At 50.9% G+C, this 14,523-nt stretch overlaps 1 protein-coding gene across 11 annotated transcripts in view; it reads left to right on the forward strand.

Annotated features, from left to right (window-relative positions):
- The window catches only part of FAM120B (family with sequence similarity 120B), a 61,815-nt gene that overhangs the window by 18,100 nt on the left and 29,192 nt on the right, over positions 1-14,523 (forward strand). For 10 of the 11 annotated variants that reach the window (XM_033100462.1, XM_033100467.1, XM_033100461.1 and 7 more), the window contains 3 exons: positions 8,199-8,300; positions 10,136-10,308; positions 13,384-13,476. In XM_033100462.1, the coding sequence (XP_032956353.1) occupies positions 8,199-8,300; positions 10,136-10,308; positions 13,384-13,476 (368 nt within the window). The remainder of the gene's footprint in view (positions 1-8,198; positions 8,301-10,135; positions 10,309-13,383; positions 13,477-14,523) is intronic. The other variant, XM_033100464.1, reaches the window with a different exon arrangement.

Genomic DNA, 14,523 nt, shown 5'->3' on the forward strand with positions numbered 1-14,523 from the left:
ACTGTGGCTCAAAATACACTTGACCCTGGAAAACGGGTTTGAACTGCACAGGTCCACTTACTAAAACCCGGGAATAATTGGACCTCGTGCTGCTCATTCAACTGTATTTTCTCAACTGAGGTTAAAATACATGAAGTGCACTAACTTAAATTCCTTACTTTGTTAGTGCACTTTACTTCCAGTTGTGTAGGTAACTTCGGTAGCTAACCATAGTGACAGCAAGACTCGCTCTAAGTGAACTTGTCTTCATAAGTGAGCTTTCCTTTTTTCTTTCTCAACTTTTTGGTTTTGTGATAAAGTTTACAATATTAGGATGTGAAAGTAAAATGCTTCTGTTGCTGGTTTATTTACGGTACTGATGAGGCATATTGTACGTTGTTTGAGTGGCTTATTCTTCTGTGTGCTTGGACGTTAAATACCCTCTACGATGGAGCATAGCCTTCCATAAATATTAGCAATATTAATAAGGCTGTTCAGGTCTTGTACCATCTCCTGCTGATTTGTCCTTGGTTCTTGAGGGAAGAGTGTTGAAATATTCAGACGTTGTTGTGATTTTTATTTATATGTTCAGTTCTGTTAGTGTTTGCTTCAGATACTTTGGAAGTTCTGTTCTTATGTGCATGTATATTGAGAATTATGATGTTTCTTAATGAAATGTCTCTTTTAACAGTATGAGATTTCCCTTTGAAAAAATCTAGTAATATTTCTTGTCTTCAAGTTGGCTTTGTCAGACACCAATATAAGCACTCCAGTTTTCTTAGGTTAATATTTGCATGCTGTATCTTTTTTCTGTCCTTTTACTTTTAAACTAGTTCTTTATATTTAAAGTACACATCTTTTAAGCAGCATATCATCTGACAAGCATATCCTCTGACCAAAAAAATCTGTCTTTCAACTGGCGTGTTTAGACCATTTACAGATAAAGTTACTATTGACATGCTTGGGTTTTACATCTTCTATTTTACACTTCTTTCGCTCTGGTTTGCTTTTTTTTCCCTCATTTTATCCTCTTCTGATTTCTTTTGGATCAGCTGAAAAATTTTTAGTATTTTGTTTCATATTCTCTTTGGAATTGTTAGATTTGTTCTTTTTTTAGTGGTTGCTCTAGGGTTTATGATACTCATTTTTAAAGGATCACCATCTGCCTTCAGGTAATAGCATATTGTGTTATGTGTAATGTAAAAACCTATAACAGTGCACTTTTGTTGTGTCCATGATTTTTGTTACTGTTGCTTTATGTCTCCTGCATATTTTTAAAACTTTTGGAGTTACATAGTACATTGAGTTCCACCTCGAGGCCACACAGTTTCCCCCAAAGATGACTATATAATAAAACACAATACAAAGCAGGAAGTTGACACTGTACAGTGCTCTTACCTAGACTGCAGACCTTGCTCACTTCACATTCCTTCACTTGTGCGAGTGCATCGTTCTGTGCAGTTTTGTCCCTTGTCAAGACACAGCACAGCCCCTCACCACCAAGGAGCTCCCTTGTACTGCCCCGTTGTCCTGCCCTCTGATGACCACTTGTCTGTCCTCCGTCTCTGGATTTTGGTCTGTTTGGAGACTTACATAAATGGAAACAGATATGTTCTCTTGAGATTATGCATGTATCTTAGACTCCATAATACACAATTCTTATTTTTTCTTTAAACAAGGGGTTGGCAGGCTTTTTCTGTGAAGGGCCAGATGATAATAAACATTTTAGGCTTTGAGGTCCCCCACAGTCTCTGTAACAAATACTGAGCACTGCTGCTGCAGTGCAGACGTAGCCGCAGACAGTACGTCGGTGATGGAGTGTGGCTGTGTGTTTATAAAGCTTTATCTAGTTTTCCCATGTCACCAAATTTGAATTTGATATTATCTCCCTGTATCACAGAATATTCTTCTTTTGATAATTTTTCCAGTCATTTAAAGTAATATGAAAAGCATTATTAGGTTTCAGACTGTATAAAAACGAACAGACCACATTTGCCCATGGGCTGTAATTTTCCAGCCCTTCCTTTAAGCAGTCAGTTGTCTTTTAAGGAATTAATAAATGAGAAAGTCCTCTACATGCTACCCAATTTCTGGTGTTCTTAATTTCTTTGTTCTGAGATCCAAGCTCTTCATCTGAAGAACTTATTTTTACATTTCTTGTGATGCTCATTTTAGTTCCATGAGTTCTATTTCCTGAAAATATCTTTAAGAAGTGTAATTTTGCTGGATGTAGAATTTGGGGCATTTTTCTGTTCAACACTTTAAAAATGTCATTATGTAGCCTCTGGCTTGTGTTGTTTCTCATGCGATGACAATAGTCCTTACTATTGTTCCCCGTATGTAATGAGTGTTTTTCTCAGGCTGTCGGTAAGGTTTTTCTCTCGATCACTGGTTTTCAGCAGTTTGTTTAAGCTGAGCTTGGGAGTGGCTTGTACTTTGTTCATTCTGCTTGGGAGACTAGCACTTCTCAGATCTGTGAGTTTATGTTTCCTATCAAATTTGAAAAAAAGTTGAGCGTTATTTCATCAGTTACTGTTTTCTGTCTTCATCTCTCCCACCTCTCACTCTGGGCCTCCAATTACTCGTATGTGGTTTGCATCTCATCGTGTCCCTCAGGCACTGAGGCTGCTTTCAGCCCCTTTTCTCTCTGTGCTTCAACTTGGGTAGTTCCTGCTGCTGTTTTCAAGTTCAGTGAGCCTTTCTGCCCCTCCCCCCCCCCCCCCCCCCCCCCCCCGTCTAATCCGCTGTTAACCCACCCAGTGAAATCATCATTTCAGATACTGTTTTTTAATCTTCTGTTTCTGTCTTCCCTGTCTTCATAAGTCTCTAAATTTATCCACAGTAGCTGTTTTCAAGTCTTTCTCTACTAATTCCTTCTTTCCTGTCATTTCTGGGCCTGTGTCTGTTTATTGACTTTTCGGCTCACAATGGGTCCATATGGTCCTGCTTACGTGTTCTCATGTGCAGTATTTCATGATCGTCTGCTGGAAGGTTTTGGCTGCTATCAGGAGTATTGAGTTTTGGTCTTTCCTGCTCCTTTAGGGCTTGCCTCAAGCTTTATTGGTGGGGGTGAGGGTGGGTTCTGTAGGAACTTTGATTCGAGAGCTAGTATGGCCCCACTCCTGAGGCCTGGCTTTCCTACACTCACCTGAGTGCCAGCCAGGTGTTTAATGAGGACTCTGCACATTGGCTGCTGGGACCGCGCTGGCAGGCCCCAGTGGTTGGTCAGCAGGGCTCCCTTGTGGTCATCTTGCCCGGCCTGAGTCTTGCCCTGGCTGGACGTGTAGTCCTCAGCGCACAGCACCAGCTCTCTGGGGCTCTGCCCTGGGTTCCCCGCAGCCGTGACAGTCTGGCCCTGCAGGCTCTCCTCATCTCTGACGTTCTGCCTGGACTGAGGTGCACAGTGCCTCTGGGCAGAAACTTGGGGTGAAGACTGTGCAATGTGAGGGTGCATTGGCTTCAACAGTTTGTCCAGATGGCGAGGCACTGATGGTGGGGGGACAGGTGGGCAGCCCTGCCCACGTCGGCCAGGCCCTGCGGTGCTCTTGTGCTCCAGGTGCTGACAAAGGGAAGCGTTAGTGCGACTCCTGTTCCTTCTTGGGGACGTTTTTTCTCTTGAAAAGTTTTAGATTATTCTCTTTATCCTTTGTGTTCACAAATTTTTCTCCCCTTCATTATCTCTGTTTTCTGTTACAGGCACTGCTAAGAGATGGGTGTTGGACTTCCGGGGTTGATATTCTGTGTTGCTTCATCTTCCAATTCCTGGTTGTTTTTCCCTACATTATGGGAACATTGCTCCACTCACTCTCTACTCTGGACAGATTGTCCTCTCTCCTTTCTCTGTCCATCGAGACCGCTGTCCTGGTGCCCTGGGGGAGCCCACCCCTGCTCTCCTCTGCACGGTCGGTCCCTGCTGGACCCTGTGGTAAGAGCTCCGCCCTCCCCTCCTGGCTCCGCTGTCTGCCGACCTCCGTGTGTGGCAGTCCTCGGAGCTGAGCTGGCCTCTTGTGCCCAGGCTCTCATTCACTTGCATTGCTTTAAAAACTGTCCGTATTGACCAATGCAGCATTTATTTCTCTGGCTCAGGCCATTCTTATCAATTCTGTGCATCCCGCCAACCCTTGAAAACGAACTCCTCCACGTCCCCACTTACCCCACGTCCTATCTGACGGTACCGTGTGCTTTTCACCCTTAGGCCACCACAGCTGGTGCACGTGTTTTCACATAGTTACTGTCTGCTGGGCTGTGGCTGAGCTGGCCAGGGGTGTCCAGGGGGCATTTTTCCACACTGAGGTGATCGATACATGTTTGTTGAGTGTATGTCCTGGAAAGTGCCACCTTTCCAGGAGTTTTTGCATTTAGCAAGGCATTCCTTAGAAAAGGACAAGTCTGAAGCTTGAATTTCACGTGCAGGAGGGCAAGAGATGATGGTCTCTCCAGTGTCAGCAGGTGTAACGGACAGGACAAGCCCACTCATTTAAAGTGCGTGTGACACCCGAGGTGCCTTTAACTGCACAGTGTGGACTCTGAGCACAGAGCCGGCCTTAAACCTGTGCGCTGTGGGCACTAGAGGTCACAGCCAGAGCCCCAGGCCCTGATGGGTGCCTTGATACTTCAGGTCTGATGATGTGGATGACCGGCTGATTGGACTCCAGTCCGTCTGACCATGCGGCGTTGCAGGTTGATTTCGCTCCTGCAGGGTTTCCTAGTTGACTGCATGGTGTTTCGATGGCCAGGTGTGGGGATAGCCCTGAAATCCTCCGCCCTCAGCCCGCACAGGGTACCCATTCTCACCTCTGTCTCTGATCTGTAGTCTGTCTCCCTAATGATCATCTCTGCCTATGTCACTGTGGAACCTTGTGAATTTGAGGAAATAGAAGAAACTCAGAAGCTGCGAAGGAAGGACCTGTGCTGTCCTTGACGCCTCAGCAGCTAACAGTGTTGGAGGACAGCCCCCTGCGGCAGCCGTCCTGCTCCTGGCCACTTTCCCTCACTTTCACCCAGTGACCGTTCTGGGGCTCCCATGGGGTTGGGGAGCCTGATGGTCCCGTGACGGGGTCATCAGCCCTGCCACTAAGCAGTCACTGACCAGGGGGTGAGGTGCCTTTGCAGGGCACCTACTGCCACCAGCATATTGAAATCCTTGGTGTTGACCTGGCAGGTGGCTTGTCTTCAAAAATATTCACAAGGATAGGGAGTTACTCTGTTTTTTAAGGGCTAAGGACACAACAATTATAGGTTAAATAGCAGTATAAAAATGTTACAGAGCCACCATAGGACAAATGTATTGTTTAAAAAGTCTGGAGGGGCCGGCCAGGTGGCTTAGCCGGTTAGAGCTCCATGCTTCCAACGCCGAAGGCTGCCGGTTCGATTCCCACATGGGCCAGTGGGCTCTCAACCACAGGATTGCCAGTTCGATTCCTTGAGTCCCGCAAGGGATGGTGGGCAGCGGCCCCTGCAACTTAAGAATGGCAACTGGACCTAGAGCTGAGCTGCACCCTCCACAACTAAGATTGAAAGGACAACCACTTGACTTAGGAAAAGTCCTGAAAGTATACACTGTTCCCCAATAAAGACCTGTTCCCCTCCCCCCCCCCCAAAAAAGTGGAGGATCATTACCAACCTGAAAATCGCAGTAACTGTGAAGTTAAAATCCACGGTGCTTCTCCTTTCTCTTCCCCTGCAGTGCAGCCCTCCAGACCTGTGGAAGGAGTCGGCCCTCAGGGGTTTGTGTCACATCCTGTCCGAGGTGTGCACCGCCACACACCCTGCTCCCAGGAATGGGTCTTAGTTACACGCAGGAGCCTTCACAGTGGGGTCATGGGTGTCCTTTGGGCCTGGCAGGCAGGTTGATGGTATTTCTCTGTTTCCATGTGTAAAGTCGTATGTAGTGAACGAGAGACTAGCAGACAGCTTCTGCTCGAGCATTTCCTTTGCTTTCTGAGCTCAGAGCCCAGTACACTGAACGTCCCAGTGAGAAAACCATCCTTTTCCATCAGGAATCGCCAAACCCAGTTTCCTCTTCTGCTTTTCTTGCTGTGTAGGCATTTAAGATTATTTCCTTTTAATTCAGACAGACCAAATTACTACAGACGTTTCTGCTATAGTTCAAAAGCGCATGCCAGGTTAAAACCTCAGCAGTGATTCATTTCCCCAGAGAAAGGGCCGAGCTCTGGGATTTTCCAGCAAAATGTGTTCATTTTTATTTTAAGGAGGTCTCAGGTGACATGAACCCCTAGCTGTGGGTTGGAAGGAGCAGGGAGTTGTGACTACATGTATAGAAGGGATAATCTGGATTAAAAGTGGAAATGGTGCCATCGGAATATTTAGGTTTGGATAGAGATGTCCCCAGACTACCAAACGTACCCTGTTTCCCCGAAAATAAGACCTAGCTGGCCCATCAGCTCTAATGAGTCTTTTGGAGCAAAAATTACTGTAAGACCCGGTCTTCTATTTATTATTATTTATTATACTTATTATATTGTATCTATTATATTATACCTGGTCTTAATAGTAAAATAAGACCGGGTCTTACATTGATTTTTGCTCCGAAAGACACATTAGAGCTGATGGTCCAGCTAGGTCTTCTTTTCGGGGAAACACGGTCGTCTCTGAGTGTTGCCATTCTCCAGCCTCTGGGCGCCGCCCTTCTGACCCTCCTGTGATGGCAGAAGGCATGTTCAGGTCTGTTACATCCCCTGTCCCCACTGGTCAGTGACCTGCTCCCAGTCCCGACTTCACACCCCTTTACCTGCCTCCACCTTAGAGACAGTACTTGTTGAATATCCTTTCCTGCGTCCTTCCCACAGTGTCAAAGAAATCTCACTTAGGGGGGGAAATTCCCATCAGCACACCTGATTTCTTTCACCTCTGGCCAGTCAGTGTCACACACAGAGATTAAGAGTTTCATGTCCAGACTGTGTGTCGTAAACAGGGTGAGCACTCCTTCTGGGGACATAAGTCTTGTTCTGTGGCCAGATTGTGCGGTCAGCGAAACTCATCACATGTAGGTCATTGTGCAGTGGAGGTACCAGTGCCTGAGCCGGAGGGACGGGAAGGAGGTGTGAGCCCAGTGCCCATGTGAGATGTGGCCTCAGGGGGAGGGTCCAGACCATGGAAGGCCGTGTGCAAATGTGGAGGTGACGAAAGCCATGGTGAGGGCAGGAGCCTTGTGAGCTGCAGCCGGGGCTGTTGGGCACTGGGGACGGCATTTGGTGCACTCGCCAGACTTTGGGAGGCCCAGACGTGTTCACGTGTGTTGGGTGCTTGTGCCGCAGACCTGGGGAGGACGCTGGAGGGAGAGCCAGGCAGTGGGAGGGCCAAGAGCGGTGCTCCGAGGGCTGTACTTTTATTCTGGCACCATGGGCAGCCGTTGGGGGGGGTCTTAATTAGAGCAACCTGGCAATATTTTTAGTTACAAAACAAAACAAAACCCAGTAGCCTCAGTTTGCTTGGAGAATGACTTGGGTGGGCATGAGACTGGACGTGAGATGTGACCGCTGGCTGGCCTAACAAGAGTGGTGACAGAGCCAGAAGGGAGCTGGGCAGGGTGCAGAGAGTTCCAGGGAGGGAGGACAGGCTGTGTGGCAGCTGAGGGAGGGGGGCATGCGGCAGGGGTACAGGGGCTGGGCAGAAAGTAGCCTGATGGCTCCAGGGCAGGTCGAGTGGGAACGTGTTCCTTCCACCTTCGCCTTGCTAGGAAGCTGCAGTGTAGAGTCTAGCTGGACGTTTGCAGCAGCCGACAGCCCAACAGCATTCAGAGCTGCCGTGGTTCTCCGTGTTGCCGCCAGCGTTTTGAATTGTCTCACGTGACAGTAGTCTCGATAGTGACATAAAATGGTGAATTTCAGGCCGGAAAGGACTGTCGTGTCCTTACTTTTCCATGACTGTTTTCTGGAGCAATGTGAGGTGGGAGGCAAGGGGGCAGGGACACTGGGGATCCCCCAGGTGGGGACTGTACCCCAGATTCTTATTTCTGTACCCAAGCTATCCTGCCCCCCCCAACCAGGCTGCTGTTCTCATTGGAATAAACAGATGGCCCTTGATTGCAGGGTAGTGGCCAACTCTCGGATGCCCGAGGTCCCCGTCAGTGACCTTGGGTGTGGGAACTCATGTGCTTGCCGTCTTGAGCTGGTCCCGGCAGAGTGGGCCCATTATACCGGTAGGCTGCTGACGGATGTTGGTACCAAGCACATCACTGACCCCGCTGTCTCTCTCAGATGGCGCCAGCGGCTGCCCCACTGTCCGGGAGTGGTTTGTGTACTCGGGGAACCCACTGAGGCATCCAGACCTGGTCAGGCCTCTGCCGATGAACATCCCAGGTATGAAGCCTCCGTTAGGTAAGCACTGATGCTCTGCCGTCTGAGACCAGCCCAACGGTGCATTCACTGCGGGAACATGGTGTTTCAGAAGTGCACAGGTACTGGGCCGAAGGGAAGGGACTTGCCGACTGTGGTTCTGAGCCCATGCAGGAGAAGCCGGCAGGCAGGCCGCTGGCCCGGGCTGGGCCCCCAGCGCCTGACACCCCTGCAGTAGCGGGAGTGGGTTCTTGACAGTCTGCTTAATGTCACCTCTTCTTCCTGTACTGAACTGGCAGCACGAGAGGGGAGATAAAGGAAAGTTATTTTGACAGGAAAAGTAAGTTTCCTTTTTATGAGCGGTATCTTGAAATGTGTAATGAGAGGGAAGGAATAAGGGGTTCATCCAACAATCAGCTGAACTAAATCCTTTCTTCCTTCGGGGTCGTAGTATCCTTTGAAAAAGGTGAAGAATTTATGACTTTAGGGCACAGTGTGTTCCATGGAGACAGTTAAAGGAGAGGGGGTGGGTTTAGGGTTTATTTTTAGTAACCTTGTCACTGTTTCAGAGAACAAATATTCTTTTAAGATTTGGGTAGTCCGTCTTTGTAGGTGTTAAATTTTCTTGTGTGGCTGTTATTTTCCATCACACAGCCTATAATTCACCAAATGAGGATTAGAGCACTGCAAAAATCTCTTTATAAATGGGATTGTATTGGGGGAGAAGTTGACGAAAGTTATGGACCATGTTCCCTTATTGTCTCAGTGCTGTTGTACAGTGATGAAGGTCCACGTCTCCTTCCCGCCCCTTGCCTCCCACTGCAGCCTGAGCCGTCTTTCAGGCACAGAGCTGAGCACAGCATCCTCCTGGATAAGTTCCATCCTTCCCAGCACTCTTAGGGAGCGGCCTTGGTACCGATACCTCCGTCCCTGGAGCTCCCCCTTTGCTGGCTGTTCGCGTGTCCCTCCCGTGGTGGCCCTGTGCCCGCATTCAGTCCTCTGCTGTGAGCCTTGGCGTGCTCTGGGGCACACTCATGCTTGCTGCCAGTGTGCTGTCCCTGAGGGCAGGTGTTAGTCTCTGGTCCCTGCCCTGATGGCCGGCGTGTGGGAGTCTGGGGGCAGGTGCAGGGGGACAGCTGCCTGGACATGGGGTAGATGGCAGCAGGGAGGACGGCGGGAAGCATGCCATCCGATGCCAATGCTGCCCCTCCGAGTCCCACAAGAAACCTCTTCATCAAGCAAATGAGCAGGGGGATTTTAATAATGCAGACGTATTCGTATATATAAAACAAGCGAAACACGAAAAATTTTATTTTAGGAATTTTTTGCATAATCCTTCCAGAGACGTGCTTCCCAGAGCGTGGGGCTCACAGATGCCCTGCCTCCAGATCTGCAGGCACCACACCTGCGTATAGAACCCAGGAACATGCATTCTTTGCGGCGGGTCCTTTGTGCACTGACGTCTGGGAGCCGCGGGTCTCGGGCTGAGAGAGCAGAGTGAGGGGCGAGGCGGCCGTGGGGTGGTCGTGACCCCGCTCGCACCCAGGGCAGTGCCTGTGTGGTGATGTCTGAACAGCTCCTCAGCTACAGGGTATGGCACAGGAAGTGGGGGTGCCTCACCCCCTCGGCGCAGGAGGGAGAGGGTCTCCATGCAGCACGTACACGCCAGCCTGTGACGGCTTCTGTCTGAACCAGGTCGCTCCGTGGTGCTTACCGTCCAGTCCTAGAGCTTCAAAGCCCACGGCTGTCAGGAAGGGAAGCGGCTCGTGTCCCTTGTTCTTTGAGGGGGTTTCTGCAGGAGGCACGTGAAACTTGCTAGTGCAAAGCATGAAAGTGACGGGACTTCTTTTCCCACCTAGGGGGGACACCTAGTTTGAATCTGCTGTGGCTGAACCAGGAGCTGGGAACGCAAGCCCTGCGCATGGACACGCTCCTGGCCTGTTTCGACCTCTTGTCTTCACGGGAAGAGCTGCAGGCAGTCGAGATGCCCTTCCAGGCGCTGTGCTGTCTCCTGACCTACCTGTTCGTGCAGGTAACCCTACTACTTTTGGCCTGCCTGTGGTACATGCTCTGGGGCGCAGCCACGGCCAGGTCCCCGTGTCACCTGTGTGTGGTGCCGCTCTAACCCAGAGTCCCATGTTGGAGAAGCCTGGCTGCCATCTGTGATGCACCCACATGTGAGAGAGGCTTGGGGACCTTGCAGGTGAAGGAACCTGCTTTCGCTCTGCTTCTGCTTCCCAAGCATTTCGTCCCCTGTCCCATCCCCAGCTCGGGTCCCCCGTCACTGATTGGGTGCTTGTCTCTGCCCCTGGGGTCCTGGGTGAGGGTGAGATGGTCTAGCTCTGAACTTGGGCTGACCAGCCTGTCGTCCCCGCCTTCCCATCTGGGCACATGGCTTCCACTTTCCTCAGCTACAGTCATTCATTCACCCAGCTGACAGATTTTACTGAGCACTTACCTTCACGCTGCGCCCTGAGAGCTGGTAATGGCTGCCTCCTGGGGTAACTGGAGACACGCATGGTGGGGCACCAGAAGCACCCTGCAGAAGTGCCGGTGACGTGTCCACAAGGGTCACCGCCATAGTCGTCGTCAGTGTCCTCAGCCACCAGCCACACGTGCACGCAGCTCTAGGGTCTTGTCACCAACCCTCAACGAGTGGGACAGTTGCTTTGTCATTCATTTTGCACTTAGTTTTTCTATGAAAATTGCACGAACCGAGAAAAGCTGCGGGTTGCAGCAGTTTCCCACGAACGCGGTAGTTAGTGTCTGGACCCTCACGACGAGGAGGGCTTAACATGCCTTCCAGCCCCTTCACTCCCCTCCCAGCTTGTTGTTTTAAAATGATGTCATAACAGCAGTGACAGAAAGTCCCGTGCAGCCAGGCGTCTGTTTCTTTAGCCCCTTTGGACTTTCTCTAACCCTCTCAGCCCTCGTCCGCCCTGAACGGAGTCGTGTGCCTCTGATTTTCAGACCTGAGTTCACCTTACAAATTACTGGCTGTCCTTAAGAAACTTACTTCACTGTAGAATTACGTTTCGAGGGAACCTTCCTTTGTCAGTGCCCTCTTGGCTCTGCCATTCTACAGCCAGTGCTGCATTTCCCACTTTGTAAACGTGGGCACGTGACTCTTAGGGGTTCTATGCCTTATGACTGGTCGCATAGGCAGTGGCGTAAACTTAGTTTTCACTTTACTGCTTTGAGTGGAATGTTTCTTTATTTGCACCAGACTTAGCAAAGTATGGACTAACAGTGCGGCAGGAGTGTGTGACATTTCAGTATAAAGGTGCATTTCCTTTGAGACTGTTCACAGGTACACAGGTGTACGTGTGGCCAGCATTTCCCGTGGGCAGCAGTCTTGGCGCTGAGCTGGGCCGGCTGGTGGTGGGCGCTGAGCCGACGTGGGTGCTCGGGCGTGTGCCCTGCGTGGTCTATTCCACCTCATGGTCACACAGCACAGCTCTGGCTCACTCGTCATTTGTGCAGGTGGCGGTCAGCTCAGGAACCCCCTTCCCGCAGAGACAGCTCAGGTCGCAGAACGTGCTGTCCTTTCGTGCCTGTGGAGCCAGCGGGAGGGACAGTGCACTTGGCATCCCCTCTCAGTGACCTTAGTGGCAGGCAACATGAGGCCGACCGCGTGGCTGTCACTTCAGGGGACACTCGTGAACTTTTCAAACTAGAAAACAGGTGGACACGGCAGCGGTGTTCCTTAGGTTAAGAAGCGAGTGTATCCGTGTTCACGGGGATAATTGTTCTCTCAGGATAAGTCTAAAGATGTGCATATATAAATTCTTACACTTTTATATGCTTATGATTACATTAGATGTTTTATGTGTAAGACAGGATAAGAGCACATATGTTCACTGTACAAACCTGCACAGAAACTAAATGCTCTTGTTTCGTCTGACCTCTAAGTTAACAGAATTTTTTATTAAGGACTCATCTGAGAGGATTCTCTGGGAGGGAGAGTTTACATCCTAGAACGTGCACGTTTTAGAAACAGTCTGGAGTGGAGCAGACCCTTTATCAGTAGTGTCCGTCTCCTGGAATTCTAAAAGGTGCGTACCCAGGACTGGCACTGGGTGTGTTGTAGATGTCACCACAGGTGGCGCCCAGTCTGAGATGGGTGTCGTGTGACAGACACGATGTAGGAGCCCGTGATTCTCTTCCCACGGTTGACAGTTTTACATCAGCATCTTCGGAGCTTGCCAGTGGCGAGCGGAGTCCCCTGCCAATGTGCCTGTGTAAACGCAGGGAGCCGCGACCGGGGCTTTGGAAAATGTTCTGCGGGTCTTGCCTCTGCAGTCCGGGACCTTTCTTCTTGTTGTGAGCGCTGCACATTTGTAGATGTTCCATTTTCCCCTGAAATAATTGTGGCTGTCGTTTCTACAAAGGGAACTACAGTGGCTGAAGCGGTGCTGGCCGTTAAGTGTGCCGCTCGAGCCCAGCGGTGTTAGTCTTGGTCTCCCCAGGGCACACTCGGCATTCTTACTGTGGCTGTGGGGTGTTTCAGCAGGCGGCACCACAGTGGGAAAGTGCCTGGTCCTGTGAGGGGACACACGGTGGGGAGGCAACGTCACAGTGTCCCCCCAGCTCTGTCTTCTTGGTTCTCGGGCCTCCTCCTCACTCCTCGTTTACTTGAGACCTGTCTTTTTGTTTCCGTCACTTCGTTAGAGCTCTGGATTCCACAAAGGATTGGTGGGGTCTCATGTTTCGGGGATCCTGGTTTCCTTTAAACTGATTTTCGAGGACTCGGGTGTCAGCTGGGGCTGGCCGAGTGGCTGTGTACCCCAGTTCAGGCTACTGGTCATGCTCTCTGTCTGCACACTCCTGAACATCAGCTTTGGAAATTGTCCTTGACAGTGATCACCTGCCAGGCATTGGAACTTTCCACGTTGCTGGAGAGGCACGAGGCTCCTCTGTCCAGCGCGGCCCCGGGCAGGGTGCAGAGCTGCGCCCCAGGGACTGGATGTGGCAGATGAGGCCCCAGTTGCCTGCACCATCGGCTTGTCTGCTGCTGGAGCTGGGAAGGCGCCATGTGAGAGCCTGTTGGGTCCTCTTGCCCAGGGCCACGAGTGCTAACGCTGGGCTCTGCCTCTCTCCCTTCCAGGTGGACACGCTGTGCCTGGAGGACCTGCATGCTTTCATCGCCCAGGCCTTGTGCCTGCAAGGAAAGTCAGCCGTGCAACTGGAGGCCCTGCAGGTACTGACGTAACTGACAGACTGTCACCGTCCTGAGGGCAGCCGGCCTGACCGCGGGGTCAGCGTTCGAGCCGGCCCTTGTTTTCTGCTCGTGGTAACAGTGGTGTGGTCCGTCTCGCCAGCAGCTGAGCCCGAGTCCTGGCACGTTAGCGAAAGCTGTAAAAGGGGCTGGGGGCAGACCGCGCCCTCTCCGTGGCAGTGGCCACCGCACATCATCGTGAGCAGCTGGACCAAACCTGCTCTTGTCCCAGCGCGCCCTTGTGATAGTTTTGCGAGCAGGGTCCTCGCTGCCTCTCAGGGTCCTGGTCATTGGAGACAGCAGCTTATTTGGCTTCTTATACACCTGTCGCCCACGTTAGGGGTGCCAGTGCCCCGTTCTGCCCGCTTCACCCGGGGCCTAGTCTCCCAGGCCGTGCTGGCTCTCCGGGGTGGCAGTGTCGCCCCCGGCACCTAGCTTGCGTGGGTTTTCATGTGGAGTGTTTGGTGATGGTTATGCGCCGTCTCCGGAGGCCTGCCTCCGGTGCGGTGTCACTCGGACATGGCCCCGCGTGAGCGCTTACCCTGACGTCACAAAGTGGCCTCGCAGGCCTCCCGCTTGCTGGCGGGTAGCTTCCCAGTGATCAGCTCCTTCCAGCAAGAGTGGGACCCATGCCACTGTCGCTAACCATTGGCTCCTTCTACGTACTGTAACGGCGCAGCTGGTTCTGCACATGGAAATGGGCCCCGCAACTGCCAGAGTCGTGTGGAAAGTGTTTTCAAACAGGATGGAAGCTTTTCTGCTGTTTTGTTGTTAATGGTTTTAATTTTAAAATTAGAGTTGACATACAATATTACACTAACTTCAGGTGCACAGCGCAGTGGCTCAGCATTTACATACGGTAGAAACTGGTCCCCACCATGAGTCTATTAACCGCCTGGCACCAGGCGTAGTTGTCGTAATACTGACTGTCCCCTGTGTGTACTTCACACCCCACGACTGTTTTTATAGCTGAGGCTCGTGCTTCTTAATCCCTTCCCCTTTCCACCCATCAGTTTGTTCTCTGGATCT

The sequence above is a fragment of the Rhinolophus ferrumequinum genome (assembly GCF_004115265.2).
Source record: "Rhinolophus ferrumequinum isolate MPI-CBG mRhiFer1 chromosome 3 unlocalized genomic scaffold, mRhiFer1_v1.p scaffold_36_arrow_ctg1_4, whole genome shotgun sequence".
NCBI classification, from domain to species: domain Eukaryota; kingdom Metazoa; phylum Chordata; class Mammalia; order Chiroptera; family Rhinolophidae; genus Rhinolophus; species Rhinolophus ferrumequinum.